This window comes from Eriocheir sinensis, chromosome 51 (assembly GCF_024679095.1).
Source record: "Eriocheir sinensis breed Jianghai 21 chromosome 51, ASM2467909v1, whole genome shotgun sequence".
Lineage (NCBI taxonomy): Eukaryota > Metazoa > Arthropoda > Malacostraca > Decapoda > Varunidae > Eriocheir > Eriocheir sinensis.
In genome coordinates this window covers 970,477-993,353 of record NC_066559.1, presented here as the reverse complement: position 1 = coordinate 993,353, position 22,877 = coordinate 970,477, and the positions used below count along the sequence as shown (strand labels likewise).

The window sequence follows — 22,877 nt, the reverse complement described above, 5'->3', positions numbered from 1 at the left end:
TCTTTTTCTATGGGTGGTTGAGGGCAGAGGTGGGCGCGGTACTGAAAAATGAGTAGCGCGGTACTTTTTCCGGAGTAGTGCGGTCCCATTTTTATTCTTTCCCTATGCGGTACGCGGTGTGCGGTACTGCGGTAGCGGTAGTCACTTGTCAATATAAAAAATACTTCAGTGCCTATCTTGGCTATCCATTGACGAACTAATAATTTGTGAGATACAAAAAAATAAAGGAGGACTGGGGGAATACATAGGAATACATAGGAAGAACAGACACCAAAAGACCTATCGGTCTATGGCGAGGTGGAGAGAGGGAGGTAAGGGAGGAGGAAGGGGGGGACAAGGGAGTAGAGGACGGGAAGGGGAGGAGGGGGAGGGAAGGGAATGCAACTTTCCGAGGGAGGAGGGAGGGGACAGGGAAGGGGGAGGAGGAGATCAGCGTCATGTGAGAGAGGAGGAAGTGGGCTGTGGGAAGGAAGGAAGGAAGGAAGAAAGGAAGGAAGGAAGGAAGGAAGGAAGGAAGGGTTCCTGCTCCCAAGTTTTTTTCCATGGAGTTCTTATTTTGATTATGATATTTGCCATTATTGTAATTCAGTTGGTTGTTATATCCCTTCTAGTATATGTTTTATATTTTGATGATTAATTTATCCAGGTATATTTCCTATGTATTTCATGTATTTTTATATGAATCACTATTCAGAATATTGTAGTTTTTTAAGTTTATTTATTTATGACATAAAATTAATGGAAATCTTATGCTATGCTTTCGTCATGTCAGATTCGGAAAATCTGTGCGCAAAATTGCCTGGCAAACTGTGCTCAGATTTGTGTGTCCCAACTCCTGGCTCCTACCGCTGTATGTGTCGCGCTGGCTTTTCACTCTCCGTTGATGGGAAGACATGCATTCAAGACACTGTGACAGACAGGTGAGAATTGATAGCAATACATTTGTGCACCGTACTTGTAAGGGTATCTATAAAAAGCGCATTTATATAACAATCTTATTAAGTATGCTTAATAGATTAGGACAAAAAAAATTACAAAAGAAACCCAAGGGGTTAAAAACTTATTCTTCAGAAAGAGACTAAAGAAACTCAAATATATTTAAGGGGATTAATAAAGGCAATTAAGATATTTTTTATTGGAAAAAGGATGGTAGGACCGTAGGACGTATAGCAATGGATACAAATTGGTAAATTCAGGTTCAGGGAGCAGATTTGTAAAAACTGGTTCATCGATAGGATAGTGGCTGAGTGGAACAAATTAACCAGATAATTATGTAGTTGATGCAAACCAGACTGAAAGTTTTGGAGTGAGGTTAAATATACCCGTGAACCCTACACTATGAACCGGAAACTTGCCCCAGCCCTGTCATTAAGCCGCGAATTTTGGAAAATCAACCGCTTTGGTGCGAATCGCCATAACTCCCTTATTTCTGGGGCTACAGAAATGTTTTTGGTATCAATCGACGGCAAAATGAAAGGGATATATTTTGTAATAAGCGACCGGGCTCAAAAACCGACCAATATGATGCATAACATTTCCCTACTCCCAGTAGTTTCGTCGCTAGAGCTCGAAACGTAAACCCTTTTGAGAGCGATTTTGACAAACTCCAGACACTTTGCCGTTTTTGTCTAGTGTGGCATTGCTATTGCCTCTAGAAGGCTGTAATTTGGCATGTAGCCCCTCTTGGCAATGCAGTTTGACCAGCTCGAAGGATTTGTTGATAGCTCGATTCCAAGTTTGTCGTCGAGCCGTCACAAAATAGCCTGTTTTTCGGCCCTTTTGCCGCGATTTGGACACGTCCTAGTTTTTTGCTTTTAACTTTTTTTTTCCTTTCCATTTTTTTTCTGATTATTAATCTGTATTAATAGAGCTTTCATTTGCCACCAAGCACGCCTTCCTAGCTTCAATAGTTTTTGCTCGAGCTTGACCAGATTTCGCGACGAAAATTCGCCGAATCTGACTCATTTCACGCGCCGCGACGAAAAACCTTCCTGACGCCACAAAAATTAATATACATATCTGCATAAAAATTCATATATGAACACTTCAATATGTTGACTATCTTGTATTAAAATCATTTTAAGATATCTATATAAAAAAATACTATTTTTATATAATCATTTCCCTATATAAATCAACCTATATTAAGCGCCTTATTATACATGTTATTTTTTTATTTAGTATTCTACCCTATTTCTTCCCATTTATGAATAATACATTTAATTTAAAAATACATTTAATTAATATATATGCAGTTAACCTAGATTTGTTCATTACCTTTTTTGTTTTTTTTTACTTTTTTTATTTTTTTGAAAATAACAACTTCTTTTTGTGACTTTTAGGTGCCAAGTAAATAATCCATGCGACCATGTATGTAGGGACACAGGAGTCTCTATAGTATGCTCATGCAATCGGGGCTTCACCCTCAAGGCTGATCAAAAGTCATGTGGAGGTAAGTTACTTTGTTGTAGACAAGTCCTCTAGTAGTAAGTTTATAGATAGCTTTGAGGAGAGTTGCCTTTGCAGATATTTTAGTGTCTTTGTGGTTCGATATTCAATACATTCATCCTTTTGTGTGTCTTTACATAGTTGTATTAATCTATATAGTTGTGATATACAAAATATGAGCTTTGCCCGTGGGGTCCTATCTTTGTGTCTCAGTTGGTCAAACTTGGCTTTGAGTTCATTTAAGAATGTGGACTGATGATCTCTATGTCCAGGTAATTCCATAGTCCGATGCATCTATATCAGTGGTTCCCAATCATGGGTCCATGAAAGAATTTCAAGGGGTCCATAGAGATTCTAATTATTTTAAAATTTATTATACTAAAAGTAGGAGACATGTGGCTCGGAATAAAATTCATACTCCTGTATACAATTCTTAAAACTGAGTGCTTGAATGCTAGAATTGCTGTACATTAGCTAACAATATCAGGGATGTCAAACTCACCGTCCATGTGACAAATTCGGCCCTTTGGATTGTCATGAGTGGCCCGCTTAACATTTCGTTGTAGGGGTCTACAGGTGAAAATGGGACTGGAAAAGGGAAAACGGGACAAAAAAGGTTGGAAACCGCTGATCTATATGCTATATGGAAAATTTGTTTTTTTGACATTTTTCGAGCACCTTGTCTCCTTAAGTTTCTTCCCATGTCCTCTTGTTGCTGCCCCATCCAATACAGATTCTCTCTCTCTCTGCAACACGTTGCCTTGCTGAGGCCCGCAATGGGATGCTTTTCTCCTTGTCATCACCGCTGAGCTTTCCGAAGACATCGGCGATGTCACCATATATATATATATATATATATATATATATATATATATATATATATATATATATATATATATATATATATATATATATATATATATATATATATATATATATATTATATATATATATATATATATATATATATATATATATATATATATATATATATATATATATATATATATATATATATATTATATATATATATATATATAGGCGCGTCAGAGCCATTATGATCTTCATCATCTTATCCATATGATGAAATGACAATCTTATGTTTGTCAACAGTTTGTAAGTCACTTACGATCTTTCTAAAGGGCCTTTTGGGCTAGAAATTATCCTGGATTAACATTCCCAGATACTTATCTGTTTTCGCTGTTCATTTATTGATTTTTCATTGACTGACTCTGTGATAGCCTCATAGCACTTTTATTCATTTTCGGTATTTTGCAATTCTTTGTATTAATTTTAATTTCCCTAACCTATTTCCATTTTTATGTCTTGTCTAGATCTCCCTAAAACATATTGAATCCGCTTTATCTTTTCCTCTTCTTATGATTTTAGCATCAGTAGCGAACAAGCTCCTGACAAGACCTAGGCCCGTACCAAGAGTCGTGAAGGTCGAGCCGCGTACCTTCCCTTCGACAATGTAGGCACGGCCTCAGACCGTGCCTTCAATCCTTACCACAAGTCGCTCGGGAAGGTAAATGCACATACACACACTGCAATCTTCTTTCCACCTACCAGATATAATGCACGCACACAAATACAAACACACAGTGCTATTCATGGAGGTATAATACCTCCATGGTGCTATTACAGCCATAATATTGTCCGTTTCATTCCGTCTGTCCACTCGTGAACGTAGATGTGGCACCTGCGCATTGTGAGTTTGTGATTGCGAGAAGATCATGTGAATGTTTGTGTATACAAAAAATCCTCAAACCATCGTATATGAACCGCAAACAGAAGATTTGCATCGATAATATACCATACAAGAACACGAAGAAACAACCTGTATATCAAACAGTATAGATTGATCATACTCGAACGACCTATAGCCTTTCAGATACTCATATTTCATCTCACTAAGGTATATAAAGTGACATACGACTCTGCAAGTGTCTATACATAAGGAATTTTGATGTGTTGCATGTATAAATAACATGGGTAGCCAAATATTCGAAATAGCCTAGCATCGCATTCAAGTTATTTATTATTTCATGTTTTTTTTTACATTATATATTAATCGTTATTTACATGCAGTAAATTATTAAGATAAACTCTGTTTGCACTTGCAGAGCCAGATGAACTCAGAAATGAAAAAGAATTTGAAAAACAATAGATCGTTGGAGAATGTGAGCTACGAAGGTTCCCGCCTGCTGACTGGTTTCTCTGTGCTTTGAAGGCGCGTGCTGTTGTTGTAAACAAGACAAACATATTCGCTGCAACTATAATATACGACTTTCCAATTAGGGAAAATATTTTTTCAGGTTGTCTTAACTGAACTGCAACTATTTGCCACGCCAAATTTGGAAAATAAACATATTTTTCCTCGAAGGTCTGAGGGAAGACACGGGGTAGACCTTGCCTTCCATTCGTCTCTCCCGCAGACCTTCGTTCCAAAAATGCTAGTGACTATAGGTACGCACCGTCCTTCCCTTCGATCTTCGTCGCTAAACCTTCGTGACTCTTGGTACGGGCCCTAGTGTGTCCTTCCTTAGTGTCAGCCTTCCTCTGTCTGTATTTCCTGTGTGTCTACGATCGTGCTGGAATACAGCAATGTCAAGTGTCGTGGTATTCATACAAAATCTTTGTTATTATCCTGAAAACGAAACAATCTTAACACTATATGATCATATTGGACTATCCAATTATTTAATTAAATTCATTTAAAGGTACTAAATAGCTGACATATGAGAGGAAGCAAGAGGTCTTGAGAGTGTGTGGCATAGCTGCGGGGCGGGAGCTGACCCACATCGGCCGACACCCCACCGGTCAGTTTCAAATGGGAATACTATGGAGGTCTTTTTTTGTTGTTGTTCATTACCCTTGAGCTGCCTTCCTTGCTGTGAAAAAAGAAAAAGAAAAAAGAAAAAAAGCTCACTAAACTTGAATTGGGTATATCTCTACCAGCCGTCTGGGGGGTTGCGCGGCATACACCTCCTTCCTCCATTGGGGTATATCCCCAACGAAATACCAATAAAAAAAATTAAAAAAACTTATTATTCCATCCACCATGTTGTTGTTGGTGTTTGTAGCCTTCATCTCAGGAACATTATTGGTGCCAGTACCGGGCCCTTCGGAACTCAAATCATTACGTTCATCCACTCTTTTGTCCTTTATTTAGCAGTCTCAGGAATGCCTTGGTCATTTACTGGAAACTCCAATAGACGGTAGCTATTGGCTATTCAGGCAACGCTGTAATGCCCCGGGATCTCACGGGGGTTATATCTCTTGCTTTTTAATGAATTTGATTTTTTTTTTTTTTAATTTAATGAGCATCGACAAATTATACTGGATAACTACTCCCGCGTAACTGAGTGCAACGATGAAGGTAGACTGCCACCACCCCACGATGAGGGTCGAAACCTTCTGCTCAATGGGGAGAAAATAAGACTGAAAATGACAAACTTGACTGATGACTACACTCAATCACGCCGGGTGAGAGACGGAAAAAACAACTTGAGGTAGCGTGAAACTTTGTGGAGGACGTGAGGCAGTTTTTTTCCGCGTGAGCAGTTCCAGCCAACCCACCGTAACCTTAAAGATTAGACGAAAGGGACAGTGATAAAAACAAGAAAAATAACGTAGTTACAAGGGGAATTTACTTTGATATTACATTTCGTTACAATGATAAGGAATGGTATAATAGTTGTACTGTATCCTAGGCTAGCCTGATAAAACTTACACCATGAAAAACAAGGACTTCTCGTAACCTTACACCCTAACAACCTGCCCTTGCCGGTCCTATGAACGCTCACAAGGGTAACAAGAACGCGACTACATATTCAAATATAAGTTGGGGTAAGAGGACGTTTGGGGAAGTGTGTGTGTGTGTGGGGGGGGGCAAAATGAGAGCGTGTGAGGGGCATATTTCACTAAGATGGTAAGCAGTATAATAGCAGGGGGAGAATAAATGCACTGGGGAGAATGGGGGTTGGATTCACTGGGGGATGGGAGGGCGTTATTCAATGCACGGCGTAGCGCTTACCTGGAGTTGAAGAGGGGGGCAGAATGAAGGGTTGCTGGCTCTTTTATACGGGCCCGGGAGAGGCCAGAGACGGGGGAGGAGATTGCAGGAAAGGCTTACATGATTTCTTAAATTAATAAAAGGGGGAGGAAATTAACAACGTCCACTAATGTGTTACAAAGTAATTCAGTTAGCATGGTTTTCAAGGTTATTCGTGGCAAAAATCTATTTTGGGTTCAATACTTGTGGGGAGGTAAATTTACAAGGGACTGTATGGCATCTCGGTCAATGCGCGCGCGGCAGAATGGGCGGAGCACGGAAGCTTCTAGAAACAGCGTGGACTACGTGACTGGGGAGAGGGGGTGGCAAGGATGAGGTGGAGGACGCCAAGCCAAGAATTTGTCTGGCCGTGCGGCGGGTCAGGTAGTATGTCTGGCGGAGAGTAGGGGTAACGGGGAGGGAGTGGGGTGGGCCTCTCAATTGCGAGACGCGGGGAGAATTCCACCCGGCAACAGTCCTGGCGATACTTATATCTACTTATAATACTTAACACTACTTTTCCTCCCTAATTTACATTTTCCCGTATTTAACTAAATTTTGACATTACAACGCCACACGCGGCCACCCGAAGAACTGTCAAAGAGGTAGGTACTTTTCCTAGTGAATACGGTTATTTTTTTATACATATATTTCGGGATTCTGGTTACAAGTTGAGAGTAATATTAACGAGAAGATAGCCACTTCTTGCGAAATATATATACTTAAAATATAGATTCTTTTTTGATCCCTGAATGCAGTGAAGTAACAAATAACTTCCGGAAAATAGAAGGGGGGTCGATGGATGCGAAGACTCCCCGTAAGGTAGGTTACGTTAAGTTAGGTTAGGACCGTTAGGTAAATCTATTCGGCACGCGGTGTGGGGCGGCGGAAATACGCAGACAGTACGACGTACGGCAGGGGAGGTCCACTACGCGGGCTGGCGATAGTAGGTGGCAGCGGGCGGAGGCGGGTGCACAACACACACTGAAAAGCCAAGCATTTAATGATTTCCGGAAAAAAATACTACCTCCTTAAAAAAAATGCATCATATTTTGTCCTGAAATAAGCATATAAAGGGACTCTTCCTCCGCTTCGTTTCCCACGTCCAGTCGGTGCGGCGGCGGCGGTCGGTTGTACTTGAGTTGTGCACGCAACCTAAAGAGGGGTTGCACTGACGTCACACCGCTTCGCTTTTGTTTTAGGAAAACAACTGTCAGCCATATTGGGAGGCACGAGCGATCAGTTGAGCCCCTGCCCCCTGATGATAGCTGGCCCGTGCCTCTCGTCTTCATATCACAATCTAAGTGAATATGTAAAAAATCGGGACAGTGAGGCTAGACTTCGTTATGTTTGATGATAAAACAATGAATATATGAATAATTTAACCCAGGGCATCCCTGGAGGGTGGTCCCGGGAGGTGTTTAGTAAGAACATAATAAGGTAAGGGGTTCGCAAAAAGCCCAGTGGCCTATACTTGGCAGCCCCTGTCTATAACTTACCGCGAGTGGCAGTGTAGCACCTATCAGTAACAGTAATAGATGGGCCACTAACACACACACCCACACCATGATTGATGGGCCACTAATACACCAGCACAGTGATAGAAAGGGTACTAACACATACACCAACACAGTAACAGAAGGGCCACTAACACACACACCAACACAATGATTGATGGGCCACTAACACACACCAACACAGTGATTGATGAGCCACTAACACACACACCAACACAGTAATAGAAGGGCCACTAACACACACACCAACACAGTGATTGATGGGCCACTAACACACACACCAACACAGTGATTGATGGGCCACTAACACACACCAACATAGTAATAGAAGGGCAACACACACACACACACACACACACACACACACACACACACACACACACACAACACAGTACTGATGGGCCACTAACACCCCCCTAATATAAGCATTAAGCTCCTCTAATTTATAAAAAAAAAGATACGATTGAAATATGTTACACTTACGTTTGGCAAAATGAGCACTGCAGAGGCCGGTAGCAGCCTGAAGTCGGCTGCCTTCCATCTCTTTACAGCTGCTATCCACTTTTGCCGCTGTTCCTGGTTGGCTGGAAACCGATAAAACGACACACTGCTCTTCCCTCCCCTGTTAGTGCAACCAACTGCACAACAACTATGAACCATTTTCAAGATTAAGGCGGGAAAAAGATGAGGAGCTTTCTTGCTGTAAATATGTGCCTTCCAAAATGGCGGTCCTTTGCGGGGCAGCTGACAGTGATCAGCTGATCGTTGCTGATGACGTCATGTGCAAGCCCTCTTTAGGAAGTGTTTTATTTGACTTACGGTAGAAAACAAAGAGGCAGAAAATTATAGACATGCAATACAACGTCTGGAAAATAAGAGTCAAATACAACGATGATTGCTGTGAAATGCCAAAGTAGAAAAATGATGGCGTGCCCTAGAATAACAGTTTTCCATGTCAACGGGGTTACTATACAGGTTTGGAGGTATAGCTGGTACAGTCTGTAAAACAAATTATCGGGAAACTTGTTCGCTTTATTGCCGCACCCCAGCACTGCACAACTGGATGACATTTCGGAAGAAAGTCGGTCTTGCGGCACCAACACGGAACAGATCAAAAGAAGAAGCGCGGTTTGTTTTGCCTTTAACTTGTCCCCGAGCTTGAACTTGATGAGTTGTGCACGCAACCGATAGGTTAAATTGAAAATACACTCAAGAAGATGTAAATGATCAGATAGGCCAGATGAAAATTGTTAAGGAAAATGAATAACAGACCATCAACAAGTAAAAGTGAAAAGTAGACCAGCAGCAAGTGTTCATGGGTACCCAGGACTCAGAAACGGGTCACGCTAAATGGAAGGGATATATCGTCACCCTCATAAAATAATTGCCTAAGTCATTTTTCAGCGATTTACAGGGTTTTCTCTACACCATTTTTTTTAACATTCGACTGCCATTTTTGTATAGTTGCCTTCGTCATTCAGGGTTTGAGTGTCCTGGAATTGGCCTTTTCGTTTCTGCCTAAATCTTAAGCCAAATGAGATAATGACAATTCTTTTCTGATTTACACATGTACTAATAGTTGTATAATCACACTCTGTCCTGCCTGGGGGTTGGGATGGCATGTTCCTCCCTTCTCCCTTGTTGTTTACCTGCAACAATAAACTATCAATCAATCAATCAATCAATCATTTCCTGCAGAGTAGAAAATAATGACTTAGGCGGTTTGTTTACGAAGGTGACGATATCATATTGGGAGCCGTTGCAAAGGCTATGCCCCGATCGGATCGCCATTCGGAACTTGGCTTCAGCGCCAGACGAAGCAGGCACTGTCAGCCACCCGGAGAGCGGCGCCATCCCTTTTGGTTAACGGTTCAGTGTTTCCAGCCTGCCACTTCAACGAGTATATCACCGGCTCCTGCCCACAGTGATCACCTAAACTGTCCCAAATCCACAACCACACTCCCCCTGGATTTCGTTAGATACAGGAGGAATCCATGAGGCCGCCTCCAACCACCCTGTTTAATTCGACGGCACAGGTGACGGACCCTGGCAACAGCCCATCAAGGCCATGGACTCTGCTACTTCCTCCTCCAAACGACCCCTCTCTCCCACTGGTGACGTACCCTCTAACAAACATCACTAGTATGCTTTCTCCACTCCTTTAATTCATCATTGACTACACTCGAGCCTGGGTCTAGGACAACTGGCCACGGGAAACTGGCCGCCAAATTTAGCAGTAACTTCAAGTAAGACTAGTCGCCACAGCCAACTCGCCGCCATATGGATAAATTTGGGTTAAGATTCGTTTTCGTACGGTGCTAATCAGGTAACGAAAAAGTTAGCTTTGCTAATTAGCGGTTAGCGGATTAGTGGAACCGTGCTCACCACTGGATATAGCCTTGAGAGTCAGAGACCAGATTCCAGCAGCTTAGATTATTTCCTGTACATTAGAACTAGGTAATTAAATGCATGTACACACAATGATGCACATGTCTACTCACAGATCTATAATATGTAGAGGAGCCTGTTAATTAGGACAGGCAATTAAAGCACTGTAAAATTATAGGAATAACTTCCACCATGAAAAATCCAGTAAATATCCTCCTGTGATTCTTTATAAATTCCCCCCCCCCCCTTAGAAACAAAAAAAGCAAAACATGAACATGCAAATGGCAAATATAGCAAATAACTGGAGACAGCTCTATGTGGAATGTTTTATAACCTTTTCAAATTGGTACCATACTGGCTCTCTTCCATTCACATGGAACTTACCCTTACCGCAGCACCATGCGTACGTGTAAAGCACATATTTAAGACCAACAGTTGAAATAACCACACCTTCAGAAGTAATACCCATCTAGCATCAAATTATATTGTACTAGAGATGCTAGAAAGCAAAATACAGCCGTGAGCAAAATATTCAGGAGATGAAACCTTGGATGTTACCTTCTACCATTCATGAGGTAGATATGGGTCCACGTACATTTGGCACTCAGTGGTTCTCAGTTCTCATGGTCATATATACCATACATAGATGCAAACCTGAAAACGTACAAGAAATGAATAACTTGTGTTTTTCCTAATCAGCAAATACTGTGTTTGTATATTTGGCTCCAAACAATTATTTATATACCAGAATCCTGAAATAGAAAAAAGAACCAGTTCACCTGGATAAATGCCTATGGCAGTTCTCTGTGTGATTGAGTGTGTGTTGTATGTATAGCCAATATTATCTATTAGAGCTTTCATCTGTCTTTGGTGTCTTTTATGTCCAGAGCTTCAAATAGTTAATGCAGCTGATGCTGATTCACATACATTTTTCAGCACTTTTTGGTCGCTCCCTCCCTCTCCACAAAATCACTTTTTTGTGTGTTTGTGTGTGTGAGCATGGTCAAATTAAAAACATAATTGTCAAATCTTATTATATATGTACCAAAGGTAGTCAAGAAGAGGTGTTTTTTTTGTTTCAAGTTAAATCATTCTCTAAATGTGTTAAGCAAAGCTATCTTCACCAAAACAAAATTAATTCTATAAAACCTGAAATTTCAGTGTATTAGAAAAGAATTTTCTGAAAAAATATTCTAAGGTAAAATGGGACATTATTGAAATTAGTATACCCTTTAACAAAAATGTTATTTTATGTGATTGAACTTGTTCATTTTTACAGACTTTATTCAAGCTCATCTTTGGTTAACAAAAAAATCTCAAGATTTTGAATATTATTAATGATTATTTTGAAATCTCATGGCCTTAAATTTTTAAACTTTACAAAAATATTTAGGAATTATACAGTACTTCATTTTTTTAGGATATCAGGTGTTGGTGAAATTTTTTCCTTTAACAAGATCTATTTAGTGGATGATTTAACTTATTTGAATGTTGCTGTATTAATTTTGCTTGGGCTTCATGCATTTTAAAACAGTGTTTCATATCACAAAAAAATATGTAAAAATGACAGATATCAATGAGTGCACCAGTGGTGTGCATAGCTGTGTAGCAGTGGAGCAGGTGTGCTATAACCTGGTGGGCTCTTATGTCTGCATCAACACCGATGGCTCTTTCTCTGCCCCTGGACCTACGCCTCTTCAGGGTAATTCTCCTGGCAGTCTGCCATCAGAGCCCAGACCACCAGGCTTTGAAATAAGTAATGAAATAGCACAAGGTCACTCACCTATCATCAGTGGCTCTGGAGCCCTTGGAGTGCAAGGATTTCCTGGGACCAACACTGAACTGGGAGTCTTGGGTCTCTCCCATTCCCAGGGCCGTTGTCCTCCAGGCTACAGTTTTAATCTTGAGAGACAAGCATGTGATGGTGAGTTGGTACTACGCATGTCACTTGTTTCATGCATGTGTTTCATGAAGTTATGTTTTCTTAAATGTAAAAGTGATTCCTTCGATGTTCTTTCCTCATTTTATGGTGATGATAATTCTGAAATTACTCTGGTGATAAACATCTACAGATGTTGATGAATGTGAGGTCACTTCTGGCTTATGTGGTCGAGGAGGTATCTGTCACAACACCATTGGCTCCTACACCTGCACACGTGTGCCTCTTGCTGACTGCCCCCCTGGGTTTGCTTTTGACTTGAACCTACAATCTTGTTTGGGTTTGTCCTTGAGGGTTTTTTTTGTATTGCTTGTATTGCTTTATGGCTTTTCATGTTCATGATTAATGCATGTGCTTTAATTAAGGAGCTGCAGTGATGAATTTTGAAAATATACAAAGTAAACTGCCATCCAATTATGTTACTCCTTCTAGATGTTGATGAGTGTGTGGATGGTACTAACAACTGCAACTGGACAACACACTTCTGTGTCAACACCCAAGGTGGCTACATGTGTGAGGAGAAGGGTGGCTCTACTGACTGTGTTGCTGGGTACAAATTTAGCATTCGGCAAAATAAGTGTATAGGTATGTATATCTCTTGATCAATAGAATCAGCAAGTTACTGATCATCCACAACAGTTGGCATCATCAGGTTTGTTTATTAACTTTTGTTGGATTGCAAGGTATCATGTCAAGCACAAAAAAATATATACAGTGGAGCCTCAATAGCTGAACACCCCTATAATCAAATTATGCAATATCCAAACAACTTTTTCAAGAAAAAATTGCCTTAATATTCGAACGTTGCTCCTACTTCCATACCACCTGAAATGAAAAATGATAAAAACAATAAAATGCACCTTACCATGGCCACCCAGACAAACAGTCACTTTCTCTCCTGATGATGAGAAATAAACATGCCGCACTGGAGTTTTGTGATTTTTTTTTTTTTTTTTTTTTTTTTTTTTTATGTGTGGAAAATAAGTGATCATGGCCCCAATAAAGAATGGTGAAGTGGAATTTGATTGGTATTGGTATTGGACTAAATACCATGGTATTGATTGATTGATTGATTTCACTGAAATATCACTCATAAGAGCTGCTGTTGGAAGATTGTGTGGGATGCCAGTTTTAGTGTGCACAGCTAATCCAGTGTCCCATTTGGCTCACCCGCCCACCTCTGGGAAGTTGTGGACTTGTCAGGTCAAGAGAATGTACTAGGTGTGTTACATTCCCCCTGTTGCCCCACTCTACCCTGTGAACTCTAAAGAGTACTGAGTCTAATGATCATGAACAACCACAATCTGAGAGGAGTGAATTGTTGAGGAAGGCTGCTGTACATCTGGCTGGCTGCAAAAGGTGGCAGTGTGGTGCAGGCTCAGTAAGCTGATGCACTCTCAACTCCCAACTTCTTTAATCAATGGAGAGCACATTCAAAACATTTAATGAACTTGTGTTGGATATGGGCAACCGACCTTAGCCATGTGTGACGCACACCTGTAAATGTTGGAGTTGTCTTTTGTTCAAGCTGCCGCCAAAGCTGTGGGAAGAAAAAGGCCCAGTGTGACACCAGGTTACGGACAACTGACAACTCTCTCCCAGATGGGCGTATGGGCATTGCCACTAGCCACAACGGTTAGAGGAAAATGGCCAGTGTGACACCGCCTTAAGGCAGTGAGGCTGCTGATTGGGTGAGCGCCAGCAATGACGTCATCGGACTCCCAGCGAATCACAAGCGGGTTTTCAGAGCTCAGCCAATTGTACGGCTTCATCTGTGGCTTTAAAACGACCCGTTCTCTCTTCCTGTTTTCTTCCTTTTTCCAAGGTACGTATTTTGAGACAACAAGGGAGTAAAGGAGGAAAAAAAGTCAACTTCTCCATGAGTTGGAACAAATAAGTGCTTTTTCAGTGTTTTCAATACCTCGAGTTTCGCGATCCTTGAGTTTAGCGCTATACCTTCAGAACGAAGCGAGCGCAAAACTCGGGAGGGTAATGTATGTATATACCACTGCCTGTACTTAGGTTAGATGTAATATGCATTTTAAATGCAAGTGAATTGTCTATTCCTATGAATGTTGATAGTAGTGTTTGTACTTGTGGAAAAGTATGTTGCATTAGCTTACTATATGTATGGGATGCTGCTATGTTGGGAGTTGTAACTGTGACCACAATTACCCACAGTCCTTTCTTTTATGATTGCATTCCTCTGTGTCTTAACCTTTCTAGTGTTAAATTAACAGATGTTGATGAATGTGCTGAAGAGCTACATGGCTGTCACCCAGATAAGGAAACTTGCAGGAACACTGCTGGGGCCTATGAGTGTGACAAGATGTGTGAAGAAGGCTTTCAGTACCAACCAGTTCTTAGATCTTGTGTAGGTAAGTATATAACCCCCAAATACAAGTTTTATGTATAATCTAGTACCTATAGTACTTAAAAATAATTGAACTTTAGATTTTTTATTCATACAACCTCAGTTTTGTTTTTGATTTATATGAGGATATTTGTGTTTTGAAATGAAAAAAAATCTTTTAGATTTTCATTAGTTTTATTTTCAAATATAACTTGAGTTTCAATAAATTAATCAGGGGATATGTCAGGGGCTGTGTTGCCTCACCCACCCAATGATGCCATCCCCAGGGATCCCTCTGGGCAAGTCTCTTTTTCATCCTAAGTACCATGTGGCAGGATCCATGAACTTGGTCAAGCTACAAGCTCTGTGGGCATCCCCTTGGTCTCTGGGATTATCTCTTAACACAAGCATTCCATTGAACAGGGGTGACTTCTTAATAGCATTCCACATGCTTATCTAGTAAGGCTCCGAACACCTGTACCTTGGTCTTGGTCCCTATGCCTTTGCCTCTTTTTGCAGTGTCTCGAAGCCCATCACGAGATCCTCCATTTACTCGGCAAGGAATATTGCATCATTGGCAAAATCAAAGTTAGTGACCTGGCCTTTGGCAATAGATGCTCAAGAGTGACTTTTGTCCACAACTCTGCCTAATACCCAATCCATCCATGTTTTAAAAAGTCATGGGGCAGGGATGCAGCCTTGTCTCCCTCTCATGTTCACAGGAAGGAAGCTGGATATGCCACCCCACTTCACATCACTCTCAGCCTCTGAATACATACCAGTTAACCCTCTCACGCACTAAAAGTTTAATAAGTTTTCATTTCCACCGTGACATGCCTGGGGCTCCTGAGGGGATGCAACAGGATGACCTGAGAGCGTGCAGCAAAATATTTCTTTTCTACTATCAATTTCAACCATGAATTTTCTTTTACCCTGCCATTTTTATACATCATTGGCTTTGTAATATTATGCTGCATTAATAGAAAAAAAAACAAGAAATGAAAATATACATACAGTGAACTTTGCTGACTCCGAATAAACATTGTATAAAGAAAAAAAAATGCATTTACCACCTTGCAGCTCAAAAGTTGTGAGTCAACTTTTTATGTTGCATATAATAATAACAGTGGATGTTTATGATGTGTGCTACAAGCGTCCCCTGTCAAAACTCGTATCGGCACTCAACTAGTATGCATAAAGTTAGGATATAATCAGTTGTTGACTGCCAGGCATGAACTTAAACATCTCAGGTCTGTGATTTCAGCATTTGGCTGTGACATGAGCAGTTGATGGGCAAGCACCTTGCCTGGTGCACTGAGTAGTGTAATACCATGGTACAGCAGGCATGCCCACTACACATCTTCACACTATGTGATATGTCTACTATGCGAGGATCTGAAAATATAACAAACTCCATGTGTGCGAGTTGAACCCATAGTATGTGAGGTGGAGGCAAGAATTGAAGAAACTGTCGAATTCCACACCCATGCCAACAATCCAGTCAGTCAAACAAATGATTTACAAATGAGTATTATGTGCAAAATAAGCTGATTTTCACTAACTTAGGGAAGTTGGATGGGTAAATTTTGCTTCAGGAGATATTTGGTCAGATTTTCAATCTTATAAACTGGTAGCTCCCCTTAAGTCAGCAGAATACCTCTCTTTCTGCTTGTATATCTCTCAAGTGTTCTATCAAAAAGAATGCTATGGAACTGAGTTAATGTTATAGTGAAAATTTAGATGAAAAGATAAAGTTTAATTTCTTTTTGGTGAACAAATTTGTTATGTTGCATAGCACAAGTATAAGTTGTTCAGTGTAATTTTGCAGGTTAGAGTTATCACTAATATTTGATATAGGCCTCAAGTGTGGCAAATTTTGAGGTATAATTAGCAATTATTTACTAGTTGCTTTTGTGAAGTTTAATCATAACTTTTAGTTAAGACTTATAGTTATGTGGCAGCAGTAATGAAGTGTGGGAAGGTTGACATTGGAGGTGTGGATAGGTGATTCTACCCTGGCCCACCACAGACCAGGATGAGTGTGTCAGTACTCCCTGTAAACCTGGCTGGGAGTGTCACAACACAGTGGGGTCCTACTTGTGTCATGAGCTTCCACGTGCCTTCTGTCCTGCAGGATTCAAACCTTCCAATGGCACTGCCACTGGCTGTGAAGGTTAGGCAGTGTCTCCTCTCATGATATGCTTGGCTGGCTCAACATGCCCAGGAGGGTGCTTAAATTTAAGTTCTTGGCTTCCCATTGCTTGCTTGAAATTTGCAATAATTTATACATCAAAACAAGTATTTTTTTTATTTATCTTTGTAAGGTTATGGTATGTACAAGTAAAAGCAAGACTTATTCATTTATAGTTTATTTAATTTTACATAGTAGTATGTAGATGATTGTTTTACAGTTGTTAATGAATTATATGTTGTGAATTCCATATCAATAAAATGCCTTTTGGAACAGATGTTGATGAATGTCTGGAAGATCTACATTCCTGCCACACTGATAGAGAATTCTGCATTAATGAAATTGGCAAGTATCGATGTGAAGCCATCATCATCAGTGATGTAAATACAGATAGAAGCCAGTTTGAACGAGTGCCACATGACACATCGCAAACTCCTGTACAGGAGTGTCCTCATGGATTTGGCTATGACCTGACATCCAGACAGTGTCTTGGTAAGTACTGAAGTTAATAAAGGAGGGTATCAAAATGAGGCAGAATTTGTTTTATATAAATTTTGTTTGTAATTTTTTTTTCATACAGAAGCATGAAAGCTATTATGCTGATACATGCAGATCTTATTGCATTTACCTAAGTCTTCAAAGAAAAAAATACCTTAGAACAATTGAAATAAAATGAATGTACCCTCTACTAATACTAGGTGGCACCTCCCCTTAAATGCAATGTGTTTTCAAAGTGACTGTGAGATATTGGCCAACAATAGAACTGGGTATGTTGTCTTTTCTTTGAGGTCACCTTGAAAATACTGTGGTCTACTCTATTAGCATTTTAGAAGTAACATGTTCATATTTTATGATGCAGATAAATACGGGCTGTGTGACTCAAGAAACCAATAGCCAAACAGAGCCATCATTGATGATTGTCTTTTATTTTCCTTATATCCAGTGTCATCTTGCCCTCGTATTTTCTCATTTAACATAATAAAAGTCTAGTCACAAGCATCTACTCATCTTACTCAATTCCTGCTACTTTCAGCAAGTTTTTGCAAGAACAGTACAAGTTTGTGTTTTGTCATATACAAAGGTCTGGGAAAATGTTTTTGAAATCTTTTACTATTACATGTATGTTTCACTCATTTTACAGACATTAATGAATGTATTGCTGGCATTGATGACTGCATTCAAGGTGAAAGGTGCATCAACACTTTGGGAGGCTTTGTTTGTCAGCCCCATGTTCGTTGCCCTGCTGGCCTTGCTCCAGACTCAGCCACTGGAGAATGTAAAGGTAAGAAAGATAGACTGTCTAGGCACCGGCACCACAAATTATTGTTCTGGTCGTGGTCGATAAAGTAGCATCCAAATTTTACTTGAATACTCTGATTGAGGAATATAATTTTTCAGAAATGTTATAAAAGAACATAAAGTACAGGAAGTCCTCACCTCAGTGACACTCATTGTCTTGGGCAACTTCAATGCACTTACTGGCACAGAGGGAGCTGGCTGCAAGTTATGTGTGGCTCTGGCACCAGAACTTAAACAGTTCACTCCTTATGAACTTTGAAAAGTCCAGAAGACTGAGGATTGCTGGTTTCTGGTTTCAGAGATGCGAACCTTGCAGCTGGACTCTGTACAGCAATGCTGGTGGTGTGGCAGACAATGTCTCATCATCGTCTGACATTTCTAAATCAGCGTCATGAGGAATGAAATAGTCCGCATGGTAAGACTCTGCAGGCGACGCCATGATGGAGAGCATAATATCCTGGGCTCTTCCTCTCATAGACAATCAAAGGCAACTGACGCCTCAAGGCGTGTAATTATTGCCAAAAGTCTTTGGAGATTGTCATGCTATATATTGAAGTAATAATAAAGAATAATGATTGGTGTAAAATAGGTTACGTCATATATAGGGAGCAAGCCATTGGCAGTAGTGTTGTGACGTATTACGACATCACACATCGCTGACTGCTTTGTTGGCAAAACACAGAGGAATTGCCATCACGAAGACCACAGAAACAGAGTTACTGGTCTCCCCTGAGGCCCAGATTCTACCATTCGTTACGTGTTGTATGAGCGTACATCACCAGCAGTTCCGGTGTGGCGTGGCTGTTTTCATGTGATGTACGCTCGTACATCAAAACACACATTCAGTAAAGAAGGGATTAAAATTTTTGTATTGCATATATGTATTCTTCTTTATCATGTGGATTTGTCAAATGTATATCAGCCTGTGACACACTGAGTGTAATATTCCCAGCTTTACTGATATTTTAACTTTATTGGTGTAACTGTTTTCAGATGTTGATGAATGTGCTGCAGGTGTTGCCAACTGTCTCCCTGGCCAGATTTGTTTTAACACTCAAGGAGCCTTTGAATGTCGTGTGGATTGTCAGGATGGCTTCAGATATGATCCTACGTAAGTGTTCCCATTTCATTGTCTATGGCATTAATGGGGTTGATGTCTTAAGTTCTTATTAATTCAACTCTCTCCAACAGAAATGATCCAGTTTGTGTTGATGTTGATGAATGCCTGCAGTCACCATGCAGCTTTAGGGAAGATTGCCACAATACAGAGGGTTCATACATCTGCACCATCTCAAGTAACACAACTAATTCCATTGTAAGGACTACTACCATCCCTGCCACCACAAGCACTCCCACAACCACTACCCTTGCCATGAATTTTACATGTCCTCCTGGCTTTGTCAGGAATCCAGGTACCATGCAGTGTGAGGGTAAGTTAACTTTACATACAGACAACACTAATACAAGTACAGTACTGTCTCCAGGATTGCGAGTTTCAAGTTTGCTGTTCACCGAGTTTGCGATAGGGACCCCAAAAATTAGATTTTTATTGAAAACTGAAATTGCAATATGACCCGAAAGGAAAAGGAAAAGGCTGCTAAAACTTTTTTTTTTTTTTTTTTTTTTTTTCATACCTTGTTGTGGTCCTTGATTCCCATTCTCGCTCTTACCCACCCCCTGGGCCATTCCATTGGCCACGGGAAGCATGGTGAGTGGGATCCGTGCAGACAGGCGCATGTGTGCGAGCAGCCTCGAACGCACGCTGGGCCCGAGCAGCTGACGTGTGGCTAATGATGGTGATGGTGATGATGAGCGTCGGTGGCGCGGCCCCCGCATCGGCGCCACCCAAACGGCACCTTCATCGGGGTCTGTGTGTGTGTGGCTGTGCCCATCATGGGCCCAGGCTCCTCAATCTGCCAATCCCCACCTTCCACATGTTGCGCGGGACCTCTTTTCTTTTCTTCCATCTCTTCCTTTTCAAAAAGAAGAGATGGAAGAAAAGAAAGGGGTCCCACACAACATGTGGAAAACAAGAACTGACAAATTGAGAAGCCCAAACCCACAACAAACACTGCCACACACACACGGGCCCTGACAAAAACACCGTTCAGGCAGCGCCGATGCAAAGGCCACACCGCCGACACTCATCATCACCATCACCATCATCAGCCGCCCGTCAGCTGCTCGGGCCCAGCGCGCAGCCGGGGCCGTCCGCACACATGCGCTTGGCCACCAGGATGGGTGGCCAAGCGCAAGATGTCGACAGTTTTCAATTTTCCCCATAAGAATAATGGTTCAAAGTTTGCGATTTTAACGTTTGGGTCACAACATCGACCTATTTATCGCAAACTTGGAGACAGTACTGTACCTGGAAAATACATTAATTATTAGGGGAATAATTAAAGTGATATAAACAACTTACAAAACAATAAAAGTAAATGCTTCAGACAACTGAAACTGATGAAATATGTGTTCTGCTCTGGAAACTGAACTCTGGTTAATAAATACAGTAAGGGTATACATTACTGTATCCTTATACATAAGACTAGAATATTAGATGATTTTTTTTATTTATTTATTTATTTATTTTTTTTTTTTCCATCTCTATAGCCCATGAGCTCATGACGTCACCTCTCTTCACCCCCTCCCTCCCCTCTACTCTTGCCTCCTCAGCCTCAAGCTCTGCCATTATATATTTCATGCTGCCACTCTCTTCACCCCCTCCCTCCCCTCTACTCTTGCCTCCTCAGCCTCAAGCTCTGCCATTATATATTTCATGCTGCCACTCTCTTCACCCCGCTCCCTCCCCTCTACTCTTGCCTCACGGAGATGTGAGCGGGTGGTCAGCCTAAGTCAGATTGAGTTGGCTAGGCGGCCTCAGCCGGGGGCGGAGCTTCATCTGGGGTGCAGGCTTCGTCATTTTGACGTCACGCACCAACCCCGATTGGTACCCCATGCTGCGTATCGGTTAACCTAATTCTTGAGGAACCTTGCTGCCTTAAGGCAGTGTTACACTGGCTGTTTTCTCTAACCGTTGTGGCTACTGGCAACGCCTGTGCGCCCATCCGGGAGTGAGTTGTCGGTTGTCCATAACCTGGTGTCACACTGGGCCTTTTTCTTCCCACCGCATTGGCGGCAGCTTGGGCAACCGGCAACTCCAGCTTTTCCAGGTGTGCGTCACACACGGCCAAGATCGGTTGCCCGTATCCACATCCACAACGTAAACAAAGCACTTGCCCTGTATCGACATGGCATCGTCTGCTAAAGTAAGGGCTGTCGCGGCTTGTGCTGCCATTACCCAAGTTATGGACTTGTTACTCAGATTATAGTTGAGGGCTTCATAATGCTAAGGATTGTCAGGGGAAGCACAACCTCCTTTCAGTTGTAGGCCTACCTCCCATTTATGCTGATATTCACAGTGCCTATCATTTTCAATATACTACATTTATGTATTAGGATAACCTTTTGAAACAATTTAGAATAAATATATTCAAATATTGTAAAGTATTTATATGTAATATCCATATATTTTATTGCATATCTTTTACGTGATTACCAGACGTGAATGAATGTGAAACGGAGGAACATAACTGCAACATCCCCAAAGAGGAGTGTGTCAATTCTCCTGGTACCTACAGATGTAAGCCTCGCCCAGACTGCCCCGTTGGGTTTACCAGAGACGCCACATCACTCAGATGTGTTGGTAAGAACTTATTTTCAAATTATAGGGAAAAGTATTGAAACTTTTATCATGAAAATTAAAATCATTTAGAGGATGTAGTTCTTAATGCCATTAAATTTTAACATTTTGAAAAATAAGAAAACTAATGGAAAGTGATAAGTTTGCATTTATTTCCTATGTGGGTAATTGTTTTTTTTTATTTTTATTTTTTTTTTTATTTTTTTTTTTTTACAACAAAGAAGGCAGCTCAAGGGCACAAAAAAAAGGAAACAATAATAAAAAAAAAAAAGCCTGCCACTCGCTGCTCCTAAAAAAGAATCAAAAGAGGTGGCCGAAAAAGAGGTCAATTTCGGGAGGAGAGGTGTCCTGATACCCTTCTCTTGAAAGAGTTCATGTCGTAGGCAGGAGGAAATACAGATGAAGGAAGATTGTTCCAGAGTTGGTGTGTTGTTTGCCACTCTTTGTGGAGTTAACTGTAGGTCTTCATAAATCAAATAGCTCAGCTGGAAGTTTCATTTAATATAAGAGAAGAAATTTGAAACCAAATAAAATATGCAAAAAGTAAACCTTATGATATATTTCAAAATACTGCTTATGGTATGAACCCTCGAATTAATCTCCACTTTTATGCTTTGGAGCTCTTTTTCATTAGATAGCATAATGTATTCTGCCGTGTCCAATATGACTTCTCTACAGATATTGATGAGTGTATTAAAGGAGCTCCCTGTGGGCCACAAGAGCGCTGTGTCAACAGTCAAGGAAGCTACAGGTGCAGGAGCTGGCATTGTCCCCCTGGCTATGAAAGCAACATTAGGGGCCAGTGTAGAGGTGAATTAATTACTTGCTGTTCATTGTGGTAAGTGGGAGCACCCATCACCCTTTCCCTTGATGTAGTGTTCCCCTTTCTGAAAGTTTTTGCCCAGAGGGCCTGAACACTCGGCTGACTCAGTCAAAGCATTCACATTGGGTGAATCTTTTCCTTATCAGGGTGCAGGGCAAAGCC

At 41.0% G+C, this 22,877-nt stretch overlaps 2 protein-coding genes across 5 annotated transcripts in view; both read left to right on the top strand.

The window, feature by feature from the left end:
• LOC126982476 (fibulin-2-like) overlaps nucleotides 1–21,895 on the top strand; it is a 25,016-nt gene extending 3,121 nt beyond the window's left edge. Inside the window, exons 6-16 of one of the 2 annotated variants that reach the window (XM_050834532.1) lie at nucleotides 773–920; nucleotides 2,343–2,452; nucleotides 11,981–12,334; nucleotides 12,483–12,629; nucleotides 12,782–12,934; nucleotides 14,590–14,727; nucleotides 16,732–16,875; nucleotides 17,170–17,385; nucleotides 18,035–18,175; nucleotides 19,186–19,303; nucleotides 21,752–21,895. In XM_050834532.1, coding sequence (XP_050690489.1) covers nucleotides 773–920; nucleotides 2,343–2,452; nucleotides 11,981–12,334; nucleotides 12,483–12,629; nucleotides 12,782–12,934; nucleotides 14,590–14,727; nucleotides 16,732–16,875; nucleotides 17,170–17,385; nucleotides 18,035–18,175; nucleotides 19,186–19,303; nucleotides 21,752–21,761 — 1,679 coding nt within the window. In that variant the 3' untranslated portion in view covers nucleotides 21,762–21,895. Of the gene's footprint in view, nucleotides 1–772; nucleotides 921–2,342; nucleotides 2,453–11,980; nucleotides 12,335–12,482; nucleotides 12,630–12,781; nucleotides 12,935–14,589; nucleotides 14,728–16,731; nucleotides 16,876–17,169; nucleotides 17,386–18,034; nucleotides 18,176–18,491; nucleotides 18,608–19,185; nucleotides 19,304–21,751 lie in introns of those variants that run through there. The other variant, XM_050834533.1, reaches the window with a different exon arrangement.
• Nucleotides 21,752–22,877, top strand: part of LOC126982474 (fibulin-1-like) — a 29,172-nt gene continuing 28,046 nt past the window's right edge. Inside the window, exon 1 of one of the 3 annotated variants that reach the window (XM_050834530.1) lies at nucleotides 21,752–21,895. The gene's annotated coding sequence lies outside the window, so the exon portion shown is untranslated. Of the gene's footprint in view, nucleotides 21,896–22,570; nucleotides 22,731–22,877 lie in introns of those variants that run through there. The other 2 variants (XM_050834529.1, XM_050834531.1) reach the window with 2 other exon arrangements.